This window comes from Gigantopelta aegis, chromosome 1 (genome assembly GCF_016097555.1).
Source record: "Gigantopelta aegis isolate Gae_Host chromosome 1, Gae_host_genome, whole genome shotgun sequence".
NCBI lineage: Eukaryota > Metazoa > Mollusca > Gastropoda > Neomphalida > Peltospiridae > Gigantopelta > Gigantopelta aegis.
The window spans coordinates 26,726,182-26,752,555 of record NC_054699.1 but is presented as its reverse complement, the minus strand read 5'-3'; the positions used below and the strand labels follow the sequence as shown (position 1 = coordinate 26,752,555).

The 26,374-nt window shown below is 36.2% G+C and overlaps 1 protein-coding gene across 4 annotated transcripts in view; it reads right to left on the bottom strand.

Moving 5' to 3' along the window:
- Nucleotides 1–359: 359 nt before the first annotated feature.
- The window catches only part of LOC121373069 (rho guanine nucleotide exchange factor 7-like), a 102,760-nt gene continuing 76,745 nt past the window's right edge, over nt 360–26,374 (bottom strand). For 3 of the 4 annotated variants that reach the window (XM_041499530.1, XM_041499536.1, XM_041499516.1), the window contains 3 exons: nt 10,337–10,409; nt 7,997–8,051; nt 360–4,279 (listed from right to left, as the gene is read on the bottom strand). In XM_041499530.1, coding sequence (XP_041355464.1) covers nt 4,154–4,279; nt 7,997–8,051; nt 10,337–10,409 — 254 coding nt within the window. In that variant the 3' untranslated portion in view covers nt 360–4,153. Of the gene's footprint in view, nt 4,280–7,996; nt 8,052–10,336; nt 10,410–26,374 lie in introns of those variants that run through there. The other variant, XR_005958028.1, reaches the window with a different exon arrangement.

Here is a 26,374-nt window from a genome sequence, read left to right as displayed (position 1 = left end):
AAACCACTACATTTGTCCATTTCTGCAGCAATGGCTCATTAATAAGCATTTTCCACAGATAAGACAGCACGGGGCTTGAACTTAACGATGGCAAATTGCCGCAGGTAGAGTGCATCACCGATGACACTTTTGTGCCATCGGTGATGCTCCTCAACAATGGCAAAATATATACACCTGGGGCCTAATTCACAAAGGTCTCTAAACTCTCGCAACTTTGCAATATCACAGTGCAATGCTAAGAGTCTTGCAAAGAGGATGCTTTGTTGTCTAGCAAGAGCCTAAGGGAGACAAATTCTTAAGTTCAAGCCTTACAGCATATACCTGTATAATGAGATTGCATACAAATCACAAAGCATTTGGTCATTCAATCTTCTTTTATTCCCAGCTTTATAAATATATAAATGTATATTTTTGGCAAAGAGACACAAACGTAAACAAGTTAATGTACACGAGCACACAAATGACAATTGAAATTAAGTCTTGAAACACAAAGAGTTTTAACAAATACCAATAAATAAAAAAAAAAAACACCTTTAGGGGTTTGTTTTCTTTTAACAATTATAACACATATAAATACTAAATATTTTGGGGTTTGTTTTGATTAACAAACACATAAATACCAATGTTTTTTCTTTTTTGCAATTGTTTTTACAAAGCAATGTATTTTATCATAACAAAATTAAGTACAGACATACCTTTTGTAAAAATTCTTTAACACTTTTTTCTTTTTACAGAGCATAAACCTGAAAGTCTGGCAAATATAAAAACACTTATATTTTTTTTTTTTTTTTAGTAGGAAACAGCAAGTCACATATCTCTGAGCCAACAGCCTGAACGCTGGAAGCTACAGGGTTCAAATCCCAGTATCTTAATTTCACTAAAACAGGTCTTTTGTTTCAAACCCCAAATAAAGTTTCTATTATTTATTAATGTTTAATATCAAATTCTGTTTAATATTCCTTTCTTCCCCCACCAATATCTCAGACATTTTCTGACCTTATCTTTATGTACAATCAGAAAGACATCTTCTATGTACAAATTATTAATATTCCAAGACAAATTATTAATATTCCAAGTTAGTAATCATCAATATTTATATCTCCTACAAAAAATATTTTAGTAGACAAAATCTTTAGTCATACAAAAATGGAAACCATTGCTGTTAATGGATTTTCATTGTCAGCGAAAACTACCATTTCCAACAAAAGTAAATGTAAAAGGAAACACATTGTCGTTATAAAGAGAATATTCAGTATACACAGAGGGCCGGATATACAAGGCTTGTGTTTGACTTTCACACATGAAGCTACATATATTTACAATGCTAAAACACTTGTGTTTAAGAAAAAACAAGCTTTGTAAATTCGACCCACAAATGTTTATAAAACTCGTACGAAATTCTTACATTCTCCTTACACATACCCATGACAGTGTGAACATACATACGTGTATGTAAAGAATATTTAACAATATGTAAAGTTGGTGGGTTTTCCGATTGTTATATTTACATATATAGTTTTCGCACCTTCCCCATGGCCCCGTGAACATGTCATTGTAAATAAATATGTAACACTGGTGGATTTTCTAATAGTTATATAGAAAAAAGAAAGAAAAGAAGTCACACACACTCATGTGGCCTTTAAACATACATGTATGTATCAAAGAAACAATATGTAACATTGATTGATTTTCTAATGGTTATATTGACATGTATATATATTTTCACACACTCCATTGACCTGTTAACACACATATATACATAACAATATGTAATGATGGATGCTTTTCTAATGGTTCTGTTTACAAATGCGTTTTCTAATACACTCCTATAGGTCTGAGAACAAATATGAAAATAACAGTATGAAACATTAGCGGAGGCCCTAGGATGTATATATTCTCACCCTCTCCACATGACCCTGTGAACATGTGTATGTAAATAACAATATATAAGGTTGAATGCTTTTCTAATCATGGTTCTGTTTATAAGTGTATTTTATCACACACTCCCTGTGGCGTAGCGTCAGTTGCCAGCACCCAGGGCAAGGCAAGTATTGCGCCCCCTAACCAGTGGACCGTTAGCACTCCCTGTGTCCCTTCCATCAGTCCAGAATTTTGTGCCTGGGGCAACCGCCCCAGTGGCCCCATCCACGCTACACCACTGCACACTTCTATCGGCCTGTGAATATACTTGTGTATGGAAATAAAAATATGTAAATTTGGTGGGTGTTTTAATGAATCTGGGCCCGTTCCACGAAGCAACCATAGCACTAAGATCACCTTAAGTGCATAACTACATCATGCCAACACAGTGATCTTAGCGCTAAGATCACCTAAAGTGCATAACTACATCATGCCAACACAGTGATCTTAGCCCTAAGATCACCTTAAGTGCATAACTACATCATGCCAAAATGGTGATCTTTGCGCTAAGATCGCTTTGTGGAACGGGGCCCTGATGTACATGCACAGTTAAACCTGTGTAAAGCAGTCACTTAAGACAGCACCAAAAGATGACACATTAAGACAGGTATCTGCTCAATATAATGTCAGTTTGTACAATGTCATGGAAGTAACAATATGTAGAGCTGGTGGGCATTTCAATGGTTCTATTTACAAGCATTTGAAACCGTTTTAAGTGGTCATTTGAGGGAATATTAAAAAAATGGTTGCCTAAGACAGGTCAAATTGTCAAGTATTTGAAAATATTAGAAACTCTAACATTGGAAAACACCAATGTGACTTGTTAAAGTGACATAGGCCTACTCTAGTTTTTAAAAACGCATGTTCATTCGTCTAAGAAGTAATGGTTAATGAGACAATTAAGCTCTAGTTATTTTAGATGGTATTTCCCTCTTTAAACTTTAAAGACTTCAGCTTCTCTCTGTCATAACCATATCCATGTGTGTGTTGCAGGGCCCATATTTTCGAAGCTATCTTAGCCTACGAAATCGTAAAATCATCGTAAGCTATGACGTCACTATGGCGTGTGCTGTTGTGACGTCACAACCTACGACGGTTTCGTAGTGCTAAGATGGCTTCGAAAATATGGGTCCAGGTTTGTAGATTACTGGAAATGATCAAATCTTAGCGATCGTAAAATTTAGCAAAATTCAAATAAGTGACATATTAAGAACATACTTTATCGAGGTCGTTATATCAGAAATTGAGAAAAAAAAAGAATAAGCTTAAGTTGTAGGCTCAGCTGAAATAATGTTTTGGATGAATCGTGATGCTAAGCAGCTTACAGACATCTTGAATTTAGTAGAAATTGCAGTAATGTGCGTGCTAACGACCCACTTTTGTTAGCTATCCTTTTGGTTTAATCATGTAACCATTATTGCTAGTTCAGTTAATCACAGACAAAACAGTCACACAAAAGTGTTTTCGGAACAGTCCATTACATATGTGTCTTTAAATTTAGCGTCATGAAATATTAGCATCTTGTGTGACCTCGCTAAATTCGCTAACATTTTATGCTCGCTAACATTTCCTGATTTAGAATAAATAAACGTAACGTCCATTTTCACAGGCTGAAACAAGGGTCTGCGCCTTTAATATTGGTCTATCTGTCCTATATTAAATGATTTTAGAGAATAACAAAATCATTAATGTTATCCACTTTACAGAATACACTTCTTTTTTTTAAATATATAAATTATGGCCACTGACTACAAAAATGGCTAAAACAATCTCCTACGTGTACATATATGCACAAATACTTGTACGTTAGTGACAGAAATGGTCCCCAAACACCTACAACTTAAATGACAAAAATCTATAACATGAAATGCAAAACAACTCCTATATCCCTGCCCTTTACCCCTTCCTTAGAAACATACCCACTCCCCACCTCCTCACAACTTTCACACCTCCAATAATAACTGAGAATAACCAGAATCTATCCAGTTATCCTAAACCAGTTACAGGTGTAATATTTTTGTTATAGAATTTTTAGAACTAAAAATCTCACTGATACATTTTCAATGGAGATCAATATACATGTAACCCCCCACCATCAACCAATCTCCCCACTTATCAGAGAGAAACTAAAAACTCTAGCGTCACCGACTCCAGGAGTTATCTGTCCATCTGTTCAGTATACATGTAACCCACACCCCACCCAATTATCAGAGAGAAACTAAAAATGCTAGCGTCATGTTGATGACTCGTTGCACACGGACTCCAAGAGTTGTCTGCCCATCTGTTTGTGCACCATGTTCTCGAGCCTGCGTCTCGCCTTTCTTTCATCTTCAATATCTCGCTTCATCCGCTTCTGTTCCTGATTAAGAAACCAAATCAACATGACTTTAATATCTCCATAAAAATAAACATCTATTTCTATCATATTAAAAAAAAAATCAAAAAAAAAAATCTATATTTATATACTTAGTAAACCCCAGGGCTAGATCTGTATGAAAAGAAAACTTCGCCAAATTATCTATTACACTTCAAAAATGGCAGAATTCTAGTTATTTCCTCACCAAAAAAAAAAATCAATTATTACATTTGGCGAGTGCCAGTGCTAGCCCTGGAAACCTCTCTAAACCAGAACCTTGTTAAACCAGAATTATCTCAAAACCAGATGTTTTTCACGTTCCCTTTTTAGGGTTGGGAAGTAGCCCAGTGGTAAAATGTTTGACTGATGATCAGTCAATCTGGGATGGGCCTATTCAGGCATCGAAATAAGCATTGTGTCTGGTAACCCATTTACAGGTTACCACAAAATATAGTCTGGTAACCTATAGGTTACCACAACTATATGAAAGTTAGAATTGAATTCCTGTTACTACTACTTTTAACGCGAACGTTCTGAAATTTTATTGGTGCACATAAACATAGTATGAGAAATGAAATCCGGAAGTAAATGAAAACACGGATTGCTGAAATTGCTTTGCAATTGCACAAGTGCGTATGAACATTGGTGCAATTTTGTATGAGAAAACGAAACGCGGAAGTAAATTCATCTAGTGGATACTGCTTAAACGTGGAATGACTATAATTGCTTGCAATTTTTTTACTTGGTCCGGTAGGTATCCAGTCTAGTGGGGTTTCACTGTATATATAATATATATATATTGCAAGTAATACAAGCTTTTCTTACAAGCAAGCTTGTAGAGGTAGTGTTACACAGGAATAAGGTCATTTTCAGAGGGAGTTTTTTGCCCGTCTTTCTAATGATGTCATAATTGATGTTTTACAAAGACTCTGAACGTCTGAGAATAGGTTTCATCTCTGTATACTCAGCGCTGCCCTCGCTCTCCTGCCGCTAATAAATCTTTTGCTGTGATAATGGCCGTCATTAGTGGAGATGTACAGCGGGCTGCAAGTAGGTGCTTCAAAGTGACTCTTAATGACAGCAAGGACAGAAACATTGGTTTGAGGACACATTCTTCAATATGGCTATTTGAGTTTTAACATATGATCTTGGTTGTGATCAATCAGTTGATCTGTTAAGAGGCAGAGAGAGAGAGGCAGAGAGAGAGAGAGAGAGAGACAGAGAGAGAGAGAAGAGAAAGAGAGAGAGACACACACACAGACAGACAGAGACAGAGCAAAGAGCAAGAGAGACACACACAGACAGAGAGACACACACACACACACACACGGACAGACAGACAGACAGACAGACAGACAGAGGGAGACAGACAGAGACAAAGAGCGAGCGAGACGAGAGCGAAAGAGAGACACACCACACACACACAGAGAAGAGAGACAAGAGAAGAGAGAGAGGAGGAGAGAGGAGAGAGAGAGAGAGGAGAGAGAGAGAGAGAGTAGAGAGAGAGAGCGAGAGAGCGGATACACACACAGGAGAGGACAGTACAGAGAACAGAGAGCAAAGAGCGAGAGAGGACACTACACAGACAGAGAGACAACAAACAGACAGATGGAGATACAGACAGACAGAGAGAGGAGAGAGTGGAAAAGAGAAATAACACAACACACACAATACATGTACACAGGACAGGACACACAGAGAAGGGAGAGAGGGAGAGAGAGAGAGACAGAGAGGAGGGACAGAAGGAGAGAGAGAGAGAGAGGATCGAGAGATGAGGCAAAGAGTGCGAGAGACCATAACAGAGATTGACAACACACAGAGGGAGAGAGAGAGAGAGAGAGAGGAGAGAGAGAGGAGAGGAGAGAGAGGAGAGAGAGAGGCAGGAGAGGAGAGGAGAGTGGAGAATGAGGGGACAAACAGGAGTGAGAGAGAAAATGAGAGGAAACCTGTTGCTACCACATAAGATTGTTTGTACTGAAAAACTAGCACATGATCTCTATCCCCCCTCCCATGCATCCCTCCCTACCAGTGTTGAAATAACCACCTTACACAACAACTATGCATTGTTTAAAAAGAGCTGGAAGTTTAAAGTTTGTTTTGTTTAACGACACCACTGGAGCACATCGATTAATTAATTATAGGCTATTGGATGTCAGACATTTGGTAATTCTGACTCGATCGTAGTCATCAGAGGAAACCCACTACATTTTTGCAGCAAGGAATCTTTTATATGCCCTTTCCCACAGACAGGACAACACATACCACGGCCTTTGTCCAGTTGTGGTGCACTGGTTGGAATGAGCTAAAAAACCAATCAGCTGAATGGATCCACCAAGGTGGTTCGATACTGCAATGCAAGCACCTCAAGCGAGCACTCAACCGACTGAGCTAAATCCTGCCTCTTCTGAAATGTAGTCATCAGATGAAACCCGCCACATTTTTCCTAATGCAGCAAGATTGAGCTGCTTGGGTCTGAGGATCAAACCCCCTCAGTGGACCCAGTGATTGTTTTTTTCCCCCATCCCAACCCATGCACCACAACTAGTATGAAAGAGGTATGTGCTGTTCTGTCTTATGATAAAGTGCATATAAAAACATCCCTTGCTGCTAATGAAAAAAAATAAAAAAATAATGTTGTGAGCTTTCTCTTAATTTAAGGACTGCTTGTCAGAATGACCAAATGCCTGACATTCAATAGCGACCAATGATTAATAAATCAATATACTCTAGTGGTATTGTTAAAACAAAACCTTTAAAACTAACACTATAATATTATGTTGCGGGAATGCATGTTGGGATCCGATAACACAGACTAATAGCCAGAGTGTGAAAAAGCATTGCACCTCCGTACCACTGGTCGGACTAAGACTAAAATCCATTGTCCTTATTCAATCTTACGATGACAAATTCATCCTTGGAGAGTGACACCAGTATATAGACCTGACACGGCGCAATCTCCAAGGTGAGATTTACTGAAGGAAGGAAAACAAAGTCGGCTGCCCAAGTGCAATGCCGTGACATGCTCCAACACTCAGCATATTTACCAATCACAGCAGAAACTAATTATTTCCCTCAAGCCTAAAGATAGTGAAGACAAGCAATGTTTATTTAACTGCATGGGAGCACATAGCTTTATTGGAAGCTGTGATCCTGATATCAAAGGTCAATGTAACAATATTATATCAATTCCAGCAAATATCTGTAGTGGTTTTGTTGTTGTCAATAACTCCAGTTTGGCTAAATTGATATAAAAAGAAAAAGCTAAAAATAGAGCATTTAAGTTTTTAGCTACATGTGTATTTCCAAAACAGTTTCCCTTTTTCTTTCCACTTAATCCAAACTGAGGTTATTTACACACATGTGCACACAAACCTGCATGCGTGCACACACACACACAGATTGGCTGGTACAAATATATGGGGTGTACATGCAGGCATGTGTGTGTGTGTGTGGAGAGAGAGAGACACACAGACAAGACAGACAGACAGACAGAGACAAAAAAGAGACAGGAAGAGAGAAGATGAAAAAGAAACAGGAAGAGCGATAGACGGGGGGGGGAGGTAGGATAGCAATAGTGGGAGAGAGAAAGGGATAGGAGGGATAGGAGAGAGAGAGAGAGAGAGAGAGAGAGAGAGAGAGAGAGAGAGAGAGAGAGAGAGAGAGAGAGAGAGAGAGAGAGAGAGAGAGAGAGAATGAATGGTGTTAAACAATAAAACAAACCTGCTCCAGTTCTTTGACCTTATCCTTCAGAGAATAGACTGTGTCGACTAAAGTTCTGGCAACAGAAAATAAACGAACATCATCAGACTTGAAAATACCATACAAAGATCACCCTCAACCAGATTAAAATCATTCCCCTTCCAAAATAACACAAATAAACATTTATAATACAAACATATCTTTGTAAAACAAAACCAAGATGAGTGAAGATTTATGGTATATACACATCGTTATCTACCTGTGTAATTTTATAAAATATTAATCAAGTCACAAAGAAGACTGTAATTAGAACAGGAATGATTTCTGGTCTAAAAAATAAACTGATCATAAGAAAACACTACAAAAGTATACCGGATGTAATAATCCGAATGAGGCTGGACAAGAATTAGCACAGACTGAATATAACTGTTCTAACATTTTACGTGCAAATTTGCAGGTATAAGCACAAGGTATTCAAACACTTTTCCTGTAGATGTGTCAGAGACCAAAGTATTTAAAGCATTAATATTATCTCTCTATACTCTAACACTGCCTATATATAATGTGGAAAAAGAAAAGAAAAAGCCAATTAAACCAAAAAAAAAAAAAATTTCCCCATACAATTTTACACAGGAAACACAAAAGTGAAATTCCTGTGACAAAAAAATGGTAGTTGTCAATTTCCCCAAAATTGTATTTGTATGAGACCTACAGAAATCTGAAGGGTAATTATTAGGAGAAAGAGAAACAGTTTGATGATTTATGTGTGCATGTTTAAATATTAAAATTATTCTCAAGATGACATATTTAAACTGGGCTAAAAAATGCTTTTTATGGGGCTATTTTCGTTTTTCTTTTCACCCTTTTTAGCCGTTAAGCTCCACATGCCAAACACTGTCTCTCCAACTGAAAAGGCATTTGTCTCTTTTGGCCATCTGTACTTGACACCTTCCACTCGGTTACTAGAACTATATTTTACATAACCGAACAATCGGCTACCTAAGAAAAACTCACATGAACCGACCATCTGGCCATTTTGAAGAATGCTTATGGGTGTATACTACCAAATCAAATCCCACGACGACAACAGTAACATATGTGGCTAAAACTCCTACCCGCAGTGTATCAATCGACATACAGGGTTCATACACTTAAAGCAAGTCAAAATTCCAGGGGTTTTCAAGCACTTTCCAGGTCAACTTTACCAAAATTCCAGGACCTTACCGAGTTTCCACAGGTCGTTAAACACGCAAGTGCCAACCATCTTTGTGGGTTTACAATAGATTCATTAACTTGACACGCTCCCTGAACTTGCTAAATACCCAGCGGCAAAAAGTGACAAACTTTCTTTTCCAATATGGCGATGCTGTTGCTTGGATCTCGTGGCCGCGTGATCCTCGCATCGCAAGATAAAAAAACAACAACAAACATTCACACGTCAACTGAGCCGGTAAACATCGATTAGCTGGACGATTGGCATTTGATTGTGCCGCGGAAATGAAACAAATAATTTAATTACATGTTAAATAAAGTAAATAAAGCCTCTGTTTTAGGCGTTTATATTTTATTTGACATCAAATTATCATTTTCAAGGGTTTTCCAGACCGCAAGATGATTTTCAAGGGTATTCAAGCACTGGAATACATTAGTTTATTTTTAAGGGTTTTCAAGGGTTTTCCAGGCGCGTACGAACCCTGGACATAAACGCCACGGATATAAATACTACCACCCTTAAAGTGAATCAGAAAAAAATGGGGGTCAAGCTGCTCATTTCTGAGATAACATGTCTACGACTACCCTAGTTCTGCATAAATTTTGAGTACTTTTTTTTTACAGGTACCCCATACATGTTTCAAGCACAAGGCTACTTGACACAGTGGTACTAGATGAAATAAAATTGCATTTTTTTTTACCAAGATGAAACTATTTTTTTTTACAACCAACACACTCACAGGACTTGTGGTTTTCACTTCTCTATCAAAAGTTCAGTGCACCTCGAACTTTGACCCAACCAGAAGTTATTTGGTTTAGTACTACGACATTGCAATTATTGCAATCATATTCTCTATTGACCTTAATTACTACCAGCACTCATTACTCACAAATAAACCTCACGCTTGTCAATAAATCAATGTCAACTGGTTTTAATTTCTCAAAAACTCAGATCAGTTAACACATTTCTTTATTTCGACACTACTTCTAACCCCACCAAAAGGACTAACTGGGATAGATATTGATTCTGACGAAACTTACACTGAAAGGTGAATGACAGTTAACAAACCGATTCTGTACAGTAGCTCAAGAAACATCATGTGGATTTAATGGGGCTAAATAGCAAAGAATGTTTTTAGCACGGCTTACTTTTCTTGAAAATCCGATTCGTCAATGATTTTCTCTTCGTCAGCGATAAGTACGTGAGGCGAACTCAACACAGCTGTAGAATTTAAAAGAAAAAAGAAAGAAAAAAAAAGCATCACATTAGAAGTAAATAAATTTATATCAGTGACAAGGTTGAAGCAATACAAAAAAACATACAGTAAAACCTCTCAAAACCAGACCCTCTGTAAACTGGAATTCCCCTAAAACCAGACTTTTTTCACGGTCCTTTTTTAAAACTCAGTAAAAAAAATTAACCTTTCTAAACTGGATACCTCTTTGAAATGGACATTTTACTTGGTTAAAAGGGTGTCCGGTTTAGTGGGGTTTCACTGTATAATATAAATTCAACACACCTACATATAAAACACAAGTCCTATAATATGACAGAGCTTTATGTATCTCACTAATTTGGGCATATCTATCTGTGATATTAGTATTTTTACACAGATCTTTACACACTGTTGTTATTTAACTAATTTTTATCTTAATGATGTTCAGCACTTACTGTTTGCATTTACCATAGTTTGACACCCATTAGCCGAGGTAATTTGTCATGCTGATCGAGGTGTCTGGAGTGTTGTTGAACATCGACTGTATTCTATTCTAATTTGGACATAAAATATTTATTGTCAGTTCTAAGTACAGAAAGGTCTTTTAGTTTGGTAATGTTATAAACAGCTGCTGACTTCTACATATACAGAGTTAAAGTTTGTTTTGTTTAACGACACCACTAGAGCACATTGATCAATTAATCATCGGCTATTGGATGTCAAACATTTGGTAATTCTGACTAGTAGTCATCAGAGGAAACCCGCTACATTTTTCCTAATGCAACAAGGGATCTTTTATATGCACTTTCTAACAGACAGGAAAACACACACCACAGCCTTTGACCAGGACATTTAAAACATACATACATACATGTATAACATCAGGGCTGTAAATCTCAAAAGTTTAGGCATAACAGATTTATTCTGAGTGCAGCAAGGTATTTTTTTGTGCAATAGTGTTATTAACAGCTGCTGGATGGTTATGGGATATTAATGAATGCATTTCAAGTTATTTTAATCTTAATAGACTTTAACATTTCACTGGTTTTGAGGCAAAATAGTTTACGGTCAGCATGTTTGCACTTAAATTGGGGATGATTATTTTGGGTATACAGTAATGTACACTTACAACGAACATGCTTAGAACAAAATACTGCATAGAACAAACTGGTTGTGAAGTCTTGTGTTCCCCCGCCATATATTCTTCAAATGTGTATAACAAACTACTGCTAAAACAAACTAATTATCATGGTCCCTTCCAGTTTGTTATATTAGTACTTGACTGTACATATTATCTTGACATTATTGCAATCTGAAGCTCTGATAGATAAAACTATTTATTTACATTAGAATGAAGTTTATCATTTATGTATCAAATATTTACGTATAATTTTTAATAAATTAATTTATTAATCATTGGCTATTGGATGTCAAACATTTGGTAATTTTGACATATTATATTCTTAAAAACGAAACCCGCTACATTTTTCCATTAGTAGCAAGGGATCTTTTATATATACCATCCCACAGACAGGACAGCACATACCACAGCCTTTGATATACCAGTCGTGGTGCAATGGCTGAAATGAGAAATAGCCCAATATGGGCCCACCGATGGGGATCGATCCTAGACTGACAGCACATCAAGCTAGCACTTACCACTGGGCAGTATCCCTCCCCCATATAATAAATGTTTAAATAATCTTACCAGAAACTCTAGCTTTGAAAAAGATGTTAGAAAATCATATTATTTATTTTGAAGTGAAACTATCATTATAATTTAATGTACTGATTAAATGATGGGGGAATTCAAACTGAGAAGCAGTCACATCTTTTGTTAGCTCATACTAATATTAATCACAGGTACTAATTAAAGGGACATTCCTGAGTTTGCTGCTATTTTTAAGATGTTATCAACTGACTTTTTAACGATTGTAATTACATATCAAATGTATTTTTCTGCATAAAATATTTGTGGCTGTATAGTAAACATGTTTCTGATCGTTTTAATATTTGTACTAGGTTAACTTTCATTTTAGTTCCAAAATCCAGTTTGGACTTCTTACAAATATTAAAACGACCAGAAACACATTGAATATATAGACACTGGTGTTCTAAATAAGAAAATACATGTATATTTAATATACAAGTTTAATCGTAGAAATATTTTATTAGTCGGAAACATCTTACAATGCAGAAAACTCAGGAATGTCCCTTTAATCACAGGTACTAATTAATAACATATAACAATAGATTATATCATTATTACAACAATAATAATTATTATAATACATGTAACTGACACTATTAAAATAATGTTTTAATATTAATATCTGTATGACAAACTAAAAATATGTGAATATATGTAGCATAACTAAACAAACTTTTAAAAAAGGTAACCAGCTATTTGACTAGTAATGTTACCCATGCTGGCTAAAAACAATGCACAATTTTCTAATATACCTATGTGTTTAGCAATGCTGTATGTACAAATTTCTAAAAACATTAATTCCATAAGCCACAAAGATAAAAAAATAAACCCACAGACATGTACATATATACACAGAAAGCTGCTTTATGCATCACTTTTAATACAACATTTTTAGACAGGTGGATGTTTAACAGGTTGCTATTTAGGCAGGTTTGACTGTATCATGCCAAAAAAGCATTCCTAATACAAACGGTTCAAAATATTTACTGACTAAAACATGCTACAAATAATTTTACATGTGTTGGCATGGATGTGAGGTAACAATCAAAATGAATGAATGGATGTTCAAGGACACCCCAGCACGAAATAAATACTTCGGCTATTGGGTGTCAAACTATGGTAATAATCAACTCAACTAGCAACTTATACAATGTAGTTTTTTGTTTCTGTCTGGGGTTTTTTAAGTAATTACAAATATGCCCACCGGAACACAGCATTATACACCATTAGTTACCCAACAAGGAAGGAAATGTTTTATTTAATGACGCACTCAACACATTTTATTTACGGTTATATGATGTCGGACATACAGTAAAGGACCACATATATATTGAAAGAGGAAACCCGCTGTCACCACTTCATGGGCTACTCTTTTCGATTAGCAACAAGGGATCTTTTATATGCACTATCCCACAGACAGGATAACACATATCATGGCCTTTGATACACCAGTCGTACTGCACTGGCTGAGTGAAAAATAGCCCAATGGGCCCACTGATGGGGATCGATCCCAGACCGACCGCCCATCAAGCGAGCGCTCTACCACTGGGCTATGTGCTGCCCCTATACAGTGAATGAATGCAAATTGAGGCCCATAATACAATACTGAATGTACAACACTGACTGAAATAATATGTGAAAAAAGCAAAAAACACCGATGGGTAAGAAAACAAATAAACAAGACAACAAATATAGCCCAAATATAGCCCAAATATAGCCCCACCCCCATAAAAAAAATACCCCAAAACACCCAACAACTGCACTTCAAATAAAGAAAGTGTTAATTTATTTTTAAATCCTTTGGGTGTCCTTTATATATAAGACTGCACGACTACCACACATGTTGTACAGCGTTCAAACCAGCAGCTGACTTAGAAAATTGTCCAAATTAAGCAACTTATTTTAAATTCCAACTATTTTATATTGATACATGACTTGTAGAAATTAAACCTCTTTAATGGAGTATTATCTTCCATCAGACAACATGCACCTGGTTTACACAGTTCAGGGTAATGTGAGTAATATACATCATCTGTATTTAAATACCAAGAGCTGCATATTTGTAATTAAACCTCTTTAATGGAGTATTATCTTCCATCAGACAACATGCACCTGGTTTACACAGTTCAGGGTAATGTGAGTAATATACATCATCTGTATTTAAATACCAAGAGCTGCATATTTGTAATTAAACCTCTTTAATGGAGTATTATCTTCCATCAGACAACATGCACCTGGTTTACACAGTTCAGGGTAATGTGAGTAATATACATCATCTGTATTTAAATACCAAGAGCTGCATATTTGTAATTAAACCTCTTTAATGGAGTATTATCTTCCATCAGACAACATGCACCTGGTTTACACAGTTCAGGGTAATGTGAGTAATATACATCATCTGTATTTAAATACCAAGAGCTGCATATTTGTAATTAAACCTCTTTAATGGAGTATTATCTTCCATCAGACAACATGCACCTGGTTTACACAGTTCAGGGTAATGTGAGTAATATACATCATCTGTATTTAAATACCAAGAGCTGCATATTTGTAATTAAACCTCTTTAATGGAGTATTATCTTCCATCAGACAACATGCACCTGGTTTACACAGTTCAGGGTAATGTGAGTAATATACATCATTTGTATTTAAATACCAAGAGCTGCATATTTGTCTTTATTTAAGCTATTCATACACATGTATGCGATATAATTTGTATTGGTTTAATGCTAAAAGGTCCTGTGCAGCCAAATAATATGCAAATAAATGATTTATGCTATAAACTGATGTGCAATAAAGTGGATTCGACTGTATTTGTTTAATGAAATCCATCCTAAATATGGCTACAACCTAATGCTGGTCAATAAAATGATATAATGGATGTGACATACTATAGTCACAGTTTCTTGCAACATTCTCTAGAATAAGTAAAACAATTATTACTTTAGATTATCTATAGATTAATTAACAACATGCTGGGGATATTGATAAACAAATATTCCTTTCTTTCACTCACTCACTCACTCATCCACTACTCACTCTCATTCATTTGTTGTTGCATTTTATGTCTGTTTTGTGTTTTTAGTATCCTTTAGAAACTCAAGCACTATGATGAGTAATGGCATCTGTCTAACTATTAAGTTGTACAAAACATTAACAAACTCAGAGTATACATCATCCCGTGAGAGCCAGAAGGTCGTAATTAAGACAAAACAAATTCAACGTATTAACAACTGATAAAGAAAATCAGCCTTTCTTCATTATCTCGGCTTTATAAAATCGCATTCTGATGCACGTACGACATGTACGCAAAAAATACAACTAACGAAAAACAAACAACACTTACTAATATACTAGTACTAAGCAAAAAAACGAATGCGTGAAAAGCATACAAGTAAAACAAAAAAGATTTAACACCACCCAGACATGAAATAGACATGGTCACTGGCTGTTTGGTGTCAATTTCAGTCACTTTTCAAGCAAAACAATATGGATGATCAACAGAAAATAAAAATTACACAACAATATTATATAATCATGCATTAATTAATTGGTTGGTGAGAACACCATGGTTGGTTACACATGGTTGTTAATATTTTTTAACCAATGTCGATGGGCTTTGAGTATAATGAAAATTCATAATTTACTGTTGGTTATATCATAACCTTTTTAGTACACACGCTATATATTGTTGATTACTTTTCATATGCAGGTAGATTACCATTCCCTGGAGAGTACATGTTGTAATCTACATGCATATTAAAATTAATTAAAGGGACATTCCTGAGTTTGCTGCATTATAAGATGTTTCCGACTAATAAAATAGTTCTACGATTAAACTTACATATTAAATATATTTTCTTGTTTAGAATATCAGTGTCTGTATATTCAATGTGTTTCTTGTCATCTCAGTATGTGTAAGAAGCCCAAACTGGATTTTGTCTTCAAATAATTTTATACGTACGAAAAAACAATATTTTAGGAAATAAGATGACATTTAACATAGTACAAATATTAGAATGATCAGAAACACGTTTAATATACAGCCACTAATATTTATGCACAAAAATATGTTTGATATGTAATTACAATCGTTAAAAAGTATCTGTTAGTCGATAACATCTTAAAAATTGCTGCAAAGTCGGGAATGTCCCTTTAATGACATATACATGTATACGGAACAAGAAAAGAAACAAAAAAGCAGGCATCGAAATAAGTCGAGACCGGTCGTTCAGGTTACCGGGAGGTTACCACATGTAAGAAAAGTCGAGACCGGTCGTTCAGGTTACTATATGTAAGAAAAGTCGAGAACGGTCGTTCAGGTTATCGGGAGGTTACCACATGTAAGAAAAGTCGAGAACGGTCGTTCAGGTTATCGGGAGGTTACCAAATGTAAGAAAAGTCAAGACCGGTCGTTCAGGTTATCGGGAGGTTACCACATGTAAGAAAAGTCGAGACCGGTCGTTCAGGTTATCGAGAGTTACCACATGTAAGAAAAGTCAAGACCGGTCGTTCAGGTTATCGAGAGTTACCACATGTAAGAAAAGTCAAGACCGGTCGTTCAGGTTATCGAGAGTTACCACATGTAAGAAAAGTCAAGACCGGTCGTTCAGGTTATCGGGAGGTTACCACATGTAAGAAAAGTCGAAAATGGTCATTCAGGTTATCGGGAGGTTACCACATGTAAGAAAAGTCGAGAACGGTCGTTCAGGTTATCGGGAGGTTACCAAATGTAAGGAAAGTCGAGAACGGTCGTTCAGGTTATCGGGAGGTTACCACATGTAAGAAAAGTCGAGAACGGTCGTTCAGGTTATCGAGAGTTACCACATGTAAGAAAAGTCAAGACCGGTCGTTCGGGTTATCGAGAGTTACCACATGTAAGAAAAGTCAAGACCGGTCGTTCAGGTTATCGAGAGTTACCACATGTAAGAAAAGTCAAGACCGGTCGTTCAGGTTATCGGGAGGTTACCACATGTAAGAAAAGTCGAAAATGGTCATTCAGGTTATCGGGAGGTTACCACATGTAAGAAAAGTCGAGAACGGTCGTTCAGGTTATCGGGAGGTTACCAAATGTAAGGAAAGTCGAGAACGGTCGTTCAGGTTATCGGGAGGTTACCACATGTAAGAAAAGTCGAGAACGGTCGTTCAGGTTATCGAGAGTTACCACATGTAAGAAAAGTCAAGACCGGTCGTTCAGGTTATCGAGAGTTACCACATGTAAGAAAAGTCAAGACCGGTCGTTCAGGTTATCGAGAGTTACCACATGTAAGAAAAGTCAAGACCGGTCGTTCAGGTTATCGAGAGTTACCACATGTAAGAAAAGTCAAGACCGGTCGTTCAGGTTATCGAGAGTTACCACATGTAAGAAAAGTCAAGACCGGTCGTTCAGGTTATCGGGAGGTTACCACATGTAAGAAAAGTCGAAAATGGTCATTCAGGTTATCGGGAGGTTACCACATGTAAGAAAAGTCGAGAACGGTCGTTCAGGTTATCGGGAGGTTACCAAATGTAAGAAAAGTCGAGACCGGTCGTTCAGGTTATCGGGAGGTTACCAAATGTAAGAAAAGTCGAGACCGGTCGTTCAGGTTATCGGGAGGTTACCAAATGTAAGAAAAGTCGAGACCGGTCGTTCAGGTTATCGGGAGGTTACCAAATGTAAGAAAAGTCGAGACCGGTCGTTCAGGTTATCGGGAGGTTACCAAATGTAAGAAAAGTCGAGACCGGTCGTTCAGGTTATCGAGAGTTACCACATGTAAGAAAAGTCAAGACCGGTCGTTCAGGTTATCGAGAGTTACCACATGTAAGAAAAGTCAAGACCGGTCGTTCAGGTTATCGAGAGTTACCACATGTAAGAAAAGTCAAGACCGGTCGTTCAGGTTATCGAGAGTTACCACATGTAAGAAAAGTCAAGACCGGTCGTTCAGGTTATCGAGAGTTACCACATGTAAGAAAAGTCAAGACCGGTCGTTCAGGTTATCGGGAGGTTACCACATGTAAGAAAAGTCGAAAATGGTCATTCAGGTTATCGGGAGGTTACCACATGTAAGAAAAGTCAAGACCGGTCGTTCAGGTTATCGAGAGTTACCACATGTAAGAAAAGTCGAGACCGGTCGTTCAGGTTATCGAGAGTTACCACATGTAAGAAAAGTCAAGACCGGTCGTTCAGGTTATCGAGAGTTACCACATGTAAGAAAAGTCAAGACCGGTCGTTCAGGTTACTATATGTAAGAAAAGTCGAAAATGGTCATTCAGGTTATCGGGAGGTTACCACATGTAAGAAAAGTCGAGACCGGTCGTTCAGGTTATCGGGAGGTTACCACATGTAAGAAAAGTCGAGACCGGTCGTTCAGGTTATCGGGAGGTTACCACATGTAAGAAAAGTCAAGACCGGTCGTTCAGGTTACTATATGTAAGAAAAGTCGAGAACGGTCGTTCAGGTTATCGGGAGGTTACCACATGTAAGAAAAGTCGAGAACGGTCGTTCAGGTTATCGGGAGGTTACCAAATGTAAGGAAAGTCGAGAACGATTGTTCAGGTTATCGGGAGGTTACCACATGTAAGAAAAGTCGAGAACGGTCGTTCAGGTTATCGGGAGGTTACCACATGTAAGAAAAGTCGAGACCGGTCGTTCAGGTTATCGGGAGGTTACCACATGTAAGAAAAGTCAAGACCGGTCGTTCAGGTTACTATATGTAAGAAAAGTCGAGAACGGTCGTTCAGGTTATCGGGAGGTTACCACATGTAAGAAAAGTCAAGACCGGTCGTTCAGGTTACTATATGTAAGAAAAGTCAAGACCGGTCGTTCAGGTTATCGAGAGTTACCACATGTAAGAAAAGTCAAGACCGGTCGTTCAGGTTACTATATGTAAGAAAAGTCGAAAATGGTCATTCAGGTTATCGGGAGGTTACCACATGTAAGAAAAGTCGAGACCGGTCATTCAGGTTACCGAGAGTTACCACATGTAAGAAAAGTCGAGACCGGTCGTTCAGGTTATCGGGAGGTTACCACATGTAAGAAAAGTCGAGACCGGTCATTCAGGTTATCGGGAGGTTACCACATGTAAGAAAAGTCGAGACCGGTCGTTCAGGTTATCGGGAGGTTACCACATGTAAGAAAAGTCAAGACCGGTCGTTCAGGTTACTATATGTAAGAAAAGTCGAGAACGGTCGTTCAGGTTATCGGGAGGTTACCACATGTAAGAAAAGTCGAGAACGGTCGTTCAGGTTATCGGGAGGTTACCAAATGTAAGGAAAGTCGAGAACGATTGTTCAGGTTATCGGGAGGTTACCACATGTAAGAAAAGTCGAGAACGGTCGTTCAGGTTATCGGGAGGTTACCACATGTAAGAAAAGTCGAGAACAGTCGTTCAGGTTATCGGGAGGTTACTACATGTAAGAAAAGTCGAGAATGGAATTTCGTTCTCGACAAAGATTTCGACTAGTTTCGTTTCTGAATGTAAACCAGGCAATGCATTCCGGACTTCTGAGTTTCATTTTCTCGTAAGGAATTGCATCGATGTTCATTCAAACTTGCGCAATTTCAAGCAATTATAGCCATTCCGCGTTTAAGCATCATTCACAAGATGAAGTCATATCCGCATTTCGTTTTCTTGTATGAAATTGCACCGATGTTTGTGCGCACTCGTGCAATTGCAAGCAATTTCGGCAATTCGTGTTTAAGCAGCACCCACTAGATAAATTTACTTCCAGATTTTGTTTCTCGTACCGATGTTTGCGCGCACCAATACAATTTCAAGATGTCCACGTTTTACATGTAATACATTAAGAACAGTGACAAGATAAAGAATGAATCTTAAATACATGTATACAACAATGATCATCTGGCACACATGTAAGGGTGTTAAAAGTAGTAAACATGTAGTAACAGGAATTCAATTCTAACTTTCATATAGTTGTGGTAACATATGCATGTACAGGTAGGTTACCAGGCTATATTTTGTGGTAACCTGTGGTATATACTATCCTGTCTGTGGGATGGTGCATATAAAAGATCCCTTGCTACTAATGAAAAAACAAATGTAGTGGGTTAACATCCACTAGCCATGGGATTTTCTTTTGTTTTTACGGAATTAAATTTATCAAGAAAAACAAAATATATAATAAAATATTTGAATTTTCTTTTGCTGTTCAGCATACATATTCATGAACTCAGGCAACACTAATGTGCTCCTTACATGCAGGAACATAATCAACAGAGTAGTAAACCTTGACTTTAAATTGGCATGAAATATATTTTCTCAGGAAAGCAAACCATTATATACAATGTAGCAATTACCTTGAAATAATCACAGGTATCTTAATGGGGACCGCAATGTCAAGGTATATCTGTATCTCTTTTTAATGACAATGTAATATATGTTTAATGCTCACATCCAGAAGTAAGGTTCAAGCACGCTATCCTGGACATAAAGGTAATCTGTTTCTGTGTATAATAAGAAATGCAATTTTCTACAGAAGTGAGGAATTTTAATAATAATAATAATAATAGTAATAATAATAATAATAATAATACTAATAATACTAATAGTAATAGTAATAGTAATAGTAATAATAATAATAGTAATAATGGTAATAATAATAGTAATAGTAATAATAATAATAATAGTAGTAATAGTAATAATAATAATAGTAATAATAATAGTAATAATAATAATAGTAATAATAATAGTAATAATGGTAATAATAATAGTAATAATAATAATAGTAATAATAATAGTAATGGTAAAAATAATGGTAATAATAATAGTAATAATAATAATAATAATAATAATAATAGTAATAATAATAATAGTAATAATAATAGTAATGGTAAAAATAATGGTAATAATAATAGTAATAATAATAATAATAATAATAGTAATAATAATAATAGTAATAATAATAGTAATGGTAAAAATAATGGTAATAATAATAGTAATAATAATAATAATAATAGTAATAATAGTAGTAATAGTAATAATAGTAATAATAATAGTAATAATAATAATAATAATAATAATAGTAATAATAGTAGTAATAATAATAACAGTAATAGTAAAATAATAATAATAATAATAATAATTAAATGCTACGTTAAATTACACCCCATTTTTCTGCAGGTGGATTAAATGTGCTATACTTTTTAAAACATTGTATGAACACTGCTTATATCAGTTTTATTACAAAACGTTAACACTATCAGCAATGAGAAATGATTTGGTGTAACAGCAGAACTGTGCTTAGAAAACTGGTTCGTTACACACAAACGTGCACACATGTACACACATGGACACACACACACACAGACAAAAAATATGATCAATTCATATCATAAAGCTTTCGTGTGAAAAAATAGTTGTATAAAAAGAAATTCAAAAACAAAAAATCTTTCTCATTTTTATCATTCCCCTGATGAGATCTGTAACTCATTTTGCTATCTCCAGACACATAAACATGCAAAATGCTCGTTTACGTTTACTCATTTAATGGATTACTCAGACAGTTCGACTAGTTTCGCTGACCTACACTGTCTTCAGTTTATACATCTAAACTGCTTTGACATCATCATTTTTTTCAAAGACTATATTGCATGCAGTGTATAATTTGCAGATATCATTTCTAAAATTTACCCCCCCCCCCCCCCTTTTCAGCACATATAATGATACATATTTTATAGATTGATGTCTTTTTACAAAATGGAAAGAGAAACTAAAATTTGTTTAACAAGACCACTAAACAAACTAAAGTTAAAAGTGTGTTTTGTTTAACGACACAACTAGAGCACACTGATTTATTAATTACATGTATATATTTGGTAATCCTGACATATAGTCTATTACCATATAGTCTGAGAGAAAAACCAGTCAAGGGGCACTGGTTTAGATGGGGGTGGGAGTTGGGGGTGGTGGGTAGTGGGTTTTATTATTTTATTGTGGACAAAAATAGATGGGAATGGGTCTATATACTGAGAGGGTTTGATCCATTCTAGTTGTGAAACACGATCTGGAATGGGAAAATCCAAACTTGTCCACAAAATGAAATTTTTCCTTTTGTAGACAAACTATATATACTGATGGAAACAAATAAAGGGTCACACAGATAGCAACAAGAAATAAAGACTGCATCAAAAATCAATTGATATTGTCAGAAGTTGACTGGGAACATATAGGCAGCACATTCAACACTACAGACATTCAATACCACGTTACAACTTGGTATGAAATACAGACATTACTACGCTAGTTGTGAATTCAATTTGGTCTACAATTCCATGTGTTCCCTTATTTCTTTCCTTCAGTGTAATAGGTATATGCACCGGTAGTACATGTACATCGTGACATATGGCACATTCAAGAATACTTTCTTTTCATGTACGAGACCAAAACAAAGAAAGAAAGAAATGTTTTATTTAATGACACACTCAACACATTTTATTTACGGTTATATGGCGTCAGACATATGGTTAAGGACCACACAGATTTGGAGAGGAAACCCGCTGTCGCCACATAGGCTACTCTTTTACGACAGGCAGCAAGGGATCTTTTATTTGCGCTTCCCACAGGCAGGATAGCACAAACCATGGCCTTTGTTGAACCAGTTATGGATCACTGGTCGGTGCAAGTGGTTTACACCTACCCATTGAGCCTTGCGGAGCACTCACTCAGGGTTTGGAGTCTGTATCTGAATTAAAAATCCCATGCCTCGACTGGGATCCGAACCCAGTACCTACCAGCCTGTAGACCGATGGCCTGCCACGATGCCACCGAGGCCGGTTGAGACCAAAACAAAAGACAAACAAATATTATGAAGACACAAAAATAAGATTTCAATGAATTCAATTAACTTTTGCGGAGCGGAGCGGATGTATTTTGTCATGCTCATATACCACGAATGTTTCGAGCATGTCTGTCCCGGGTCCCATCTCTGGATAGCCAGGGGCCCGAACCGGGACAGAATAAATTAAGGGGACATATTAGAATATTAACACCAAAAGGAAGGTGGAGTGTATTTAACTTGTATGCACATCCAAAACATAAATATAATTAATATATATACAAATTCTCTTTAATATTTTTGGCGCAATTTAGAGCGGGCAACCTAAATAAAAAAATTAATTTAACAATTACTTTTTTTATTTTAGCTCTAGATTGGAAATGGAGGTGGGTTAAGAAGTTAAATTAGGCCCATGCCACAGGAAGTTTTTAACTTTTGCACTGTAATAGAAATTATTGGAAAATCAAATAGTAATATCTGTTTGTGATCTTGCTTTTACATTATTCAAGTTATTGTATATTCCTCAAACAAATGCTCTTCAATACAAATGTATGCAGATATCAACAACATCAATCTAATAATATACTCCACAAGAAAAGAAACATTAATATTTTAATATGTACAGTGAAACCCTCTAAAGAGGACACCTACAGGAGCAAGTAAAAAATCTTGTTTTAAGAGGTTTCTGGTTTAGTGAGGTTCTGTTTTGTATTATTATTTTTAAAAAAGACCATGAAAAACGTCTGGTTTTGAGAGAATTCCTGTTTACAGAGGGTCCAGTTTCAGGAGGTTTCACTGTATATATATACATGTATATATTTTTTTCTCATAATATTTAAACTTTATTAAAACTTTTTTTTTCTGTAAAAAGACTTTCAAAATGGTCTGAACTGTTTGCAAGACATTGATAATTTTAATACACAAAAACTATTGTGATTCAAACTGAAAAACTTAATTAAAGTTCATCAATATTCGCATTTCTTTTGTTAATCAGCATATGGGCTAGCTCTGGCAGTCACCAAATTCATCAACTGCGAATTTTGAAAACAACTGCTGATTTTTATTTTGAGTCAGCGAAATAATTTTACTAAATTTTATTTAGGAGATAACCATATGGAATTTTTAGATTTGCGGGTGTTATTGTCTATTTGATCCTGCAAATGTCATTTTTGACCGAAGGCGATAGCCTAATGGTTATGTGCATTGTAAACTGAATCGTTTTTCTACAGAACTAACTGTATATTTGGCATTTCTTGAAAAAAATACCTGGCTACAATTTAACTCTAGACCCTTGAATCGTCAACTTCGCCTGTTCCAATTGCTAATGACGTCACTTTCTAATGACGTCATTAGCTTTCCGGGTGTTATTGTCTATTTGATCCCGGAAAAAGAATGTAATTAACCAATCGAAATACAGAACACACCCTAGTAAGTTTACAATATAAAATAACTGGTTTTCTAGCATTTTTCAAGTTTAATAAATAATTTGGCAAAACTTTGTGTTCATGCAGAGTATACATAGCCCTGAGTATAGCCCTGAGTATAGTATATATAAACCATTCACGTACATATAATAATAAATATACAACGCACCATAAATGCAAACAGCATATGAAACCCATAAACAACACAAAACTATATAACAACCATAGTGTGGCCTTTATACTGACAGGTTTCTTTACATGTTTAACTATGTAATTTATATCACACAGATGCATACATGTAGGCAGAGGCAGATCTAGGGGGCCCCAGGGGCCAGTCACCCCCTAAATTTTAAGACACTTATATAACTTTATTATATATTAAATTTTTTTACAATTCCCCTCCAAACCTCCTGCAAAGTTCCCTTGGCATTCTGTCTCATGTCACTGCCCCCCCCCCCCCCCCCCCCCCCAAATGGATTTTCTGGATCCGCCACTGGTAGGTGTGTATATATCAGGGATTCAAAAATTTAGGTTTTTACCAGTCTGGTACCAATTTCCATCCATGGAGACCAGCAAATTTTCTATGCTAATCCGTTTTGATTATTCTTGATCCAAATGTCTTGCATACAGTAATGTTGTCATATTTAAACAACATAATAATGTTATCAACAATACAGCATGCCATTCAATACATATACCAACTGACAGGTGTGACTACCTTTAGTCTACATGTAATTCTCTAAAGGCTGGTAGGTACAGGGTTCACAACCCGGTACCGGCTCCCACCCAGAGTGAGTTTTAACGACTCAATGGGTAGGTGCATGTAAGGCCATTACATCCTCTTCTCTCTCACTAACCACTAACAATTAACAACTAACCCACTGTCCAGGACAGACATTGCAGATAGCCGAGGTGTGTGCCCACGACAGCGTGCTTGAACCTTAATTGGATACAAGCATGAAAATAAGTTGAAATGAAATGAAATAAAGGCAACTGCTTAATTGCCTATTATCTACTGGTCCCCAAATGTCTGACCAAATACAATAGTTTTAACTGTTCAAAATTGTTACAAAAATCAAACATTAATATTCTGGTCTCTATTAGTACTTGTTTCCTAATTTATTATTCCAGACTTTATCTGCTTCCCCGTGTACCCCCCCCCCCCCCCCCCCCCCCCCCGTTTTAAACATTCTGTTTCTGTGAGGTCAGTCTGAGCACAAGACATAAATGATTGAATTATCAGTGAACGTAAACATGAGCTGTCCATATGGTTAAAAGATGAAAATGTAGTTGGGTTACAAGAAAACACATGAGGTTAGCAAAATAAAATGATACAATTATACGTACTAATTTAAAATTATTTTTAGTTTTTGATAGCATCTACAGGTACATGCAGAAAAAACCCAATTGAAATCTGCATAGAGTAAAACCCAGTCATACAAATATAGCACTGTTTGCATTAATACGAAACTGTAAACAATAAAAAACAACAACTCAAATTCAGTTTGTAATATTTATAGCCATTCATTCTCATCATTTCCATGACTTGACAAAAACATTGACTAGCAATCAAATATATATATAATCAACTGCTGAAAATACAATCTGTAATAGTTAGCCACATGCATGCTAGTTGTAAGTGAGTTATTATGTTAATTAAAAACACTGTCCACAAAAGTACCGGGTATACAAGCACAGTCAGTATAATGATGATGCCGTTAAAACGGAGGCACTCACAATTTGCAGCATATGATGTAGACATCAGTTTCAAAGGCGCAGACCCAAGTTTCAACCCGTACAAATGGAAACTAAGTTTGGTTAATTTACAAACCTGTAACACATCTGGATAATGCTACAACAGAGTGAAACATGAGTATGTGACGCTGAAACACTGAAACACACTTAAATATAGACTATATAACTCGAATTCATAACTGTTACTTCTCAGATGCATGCATGTGCATTTTTTCAAAATATAAAACACTTTTTTTTTTGGTATTAAAAAAACCCAGGATAACCCGAAATACTTTGTATGGAAATGGATGAACTAAACCATAAAATC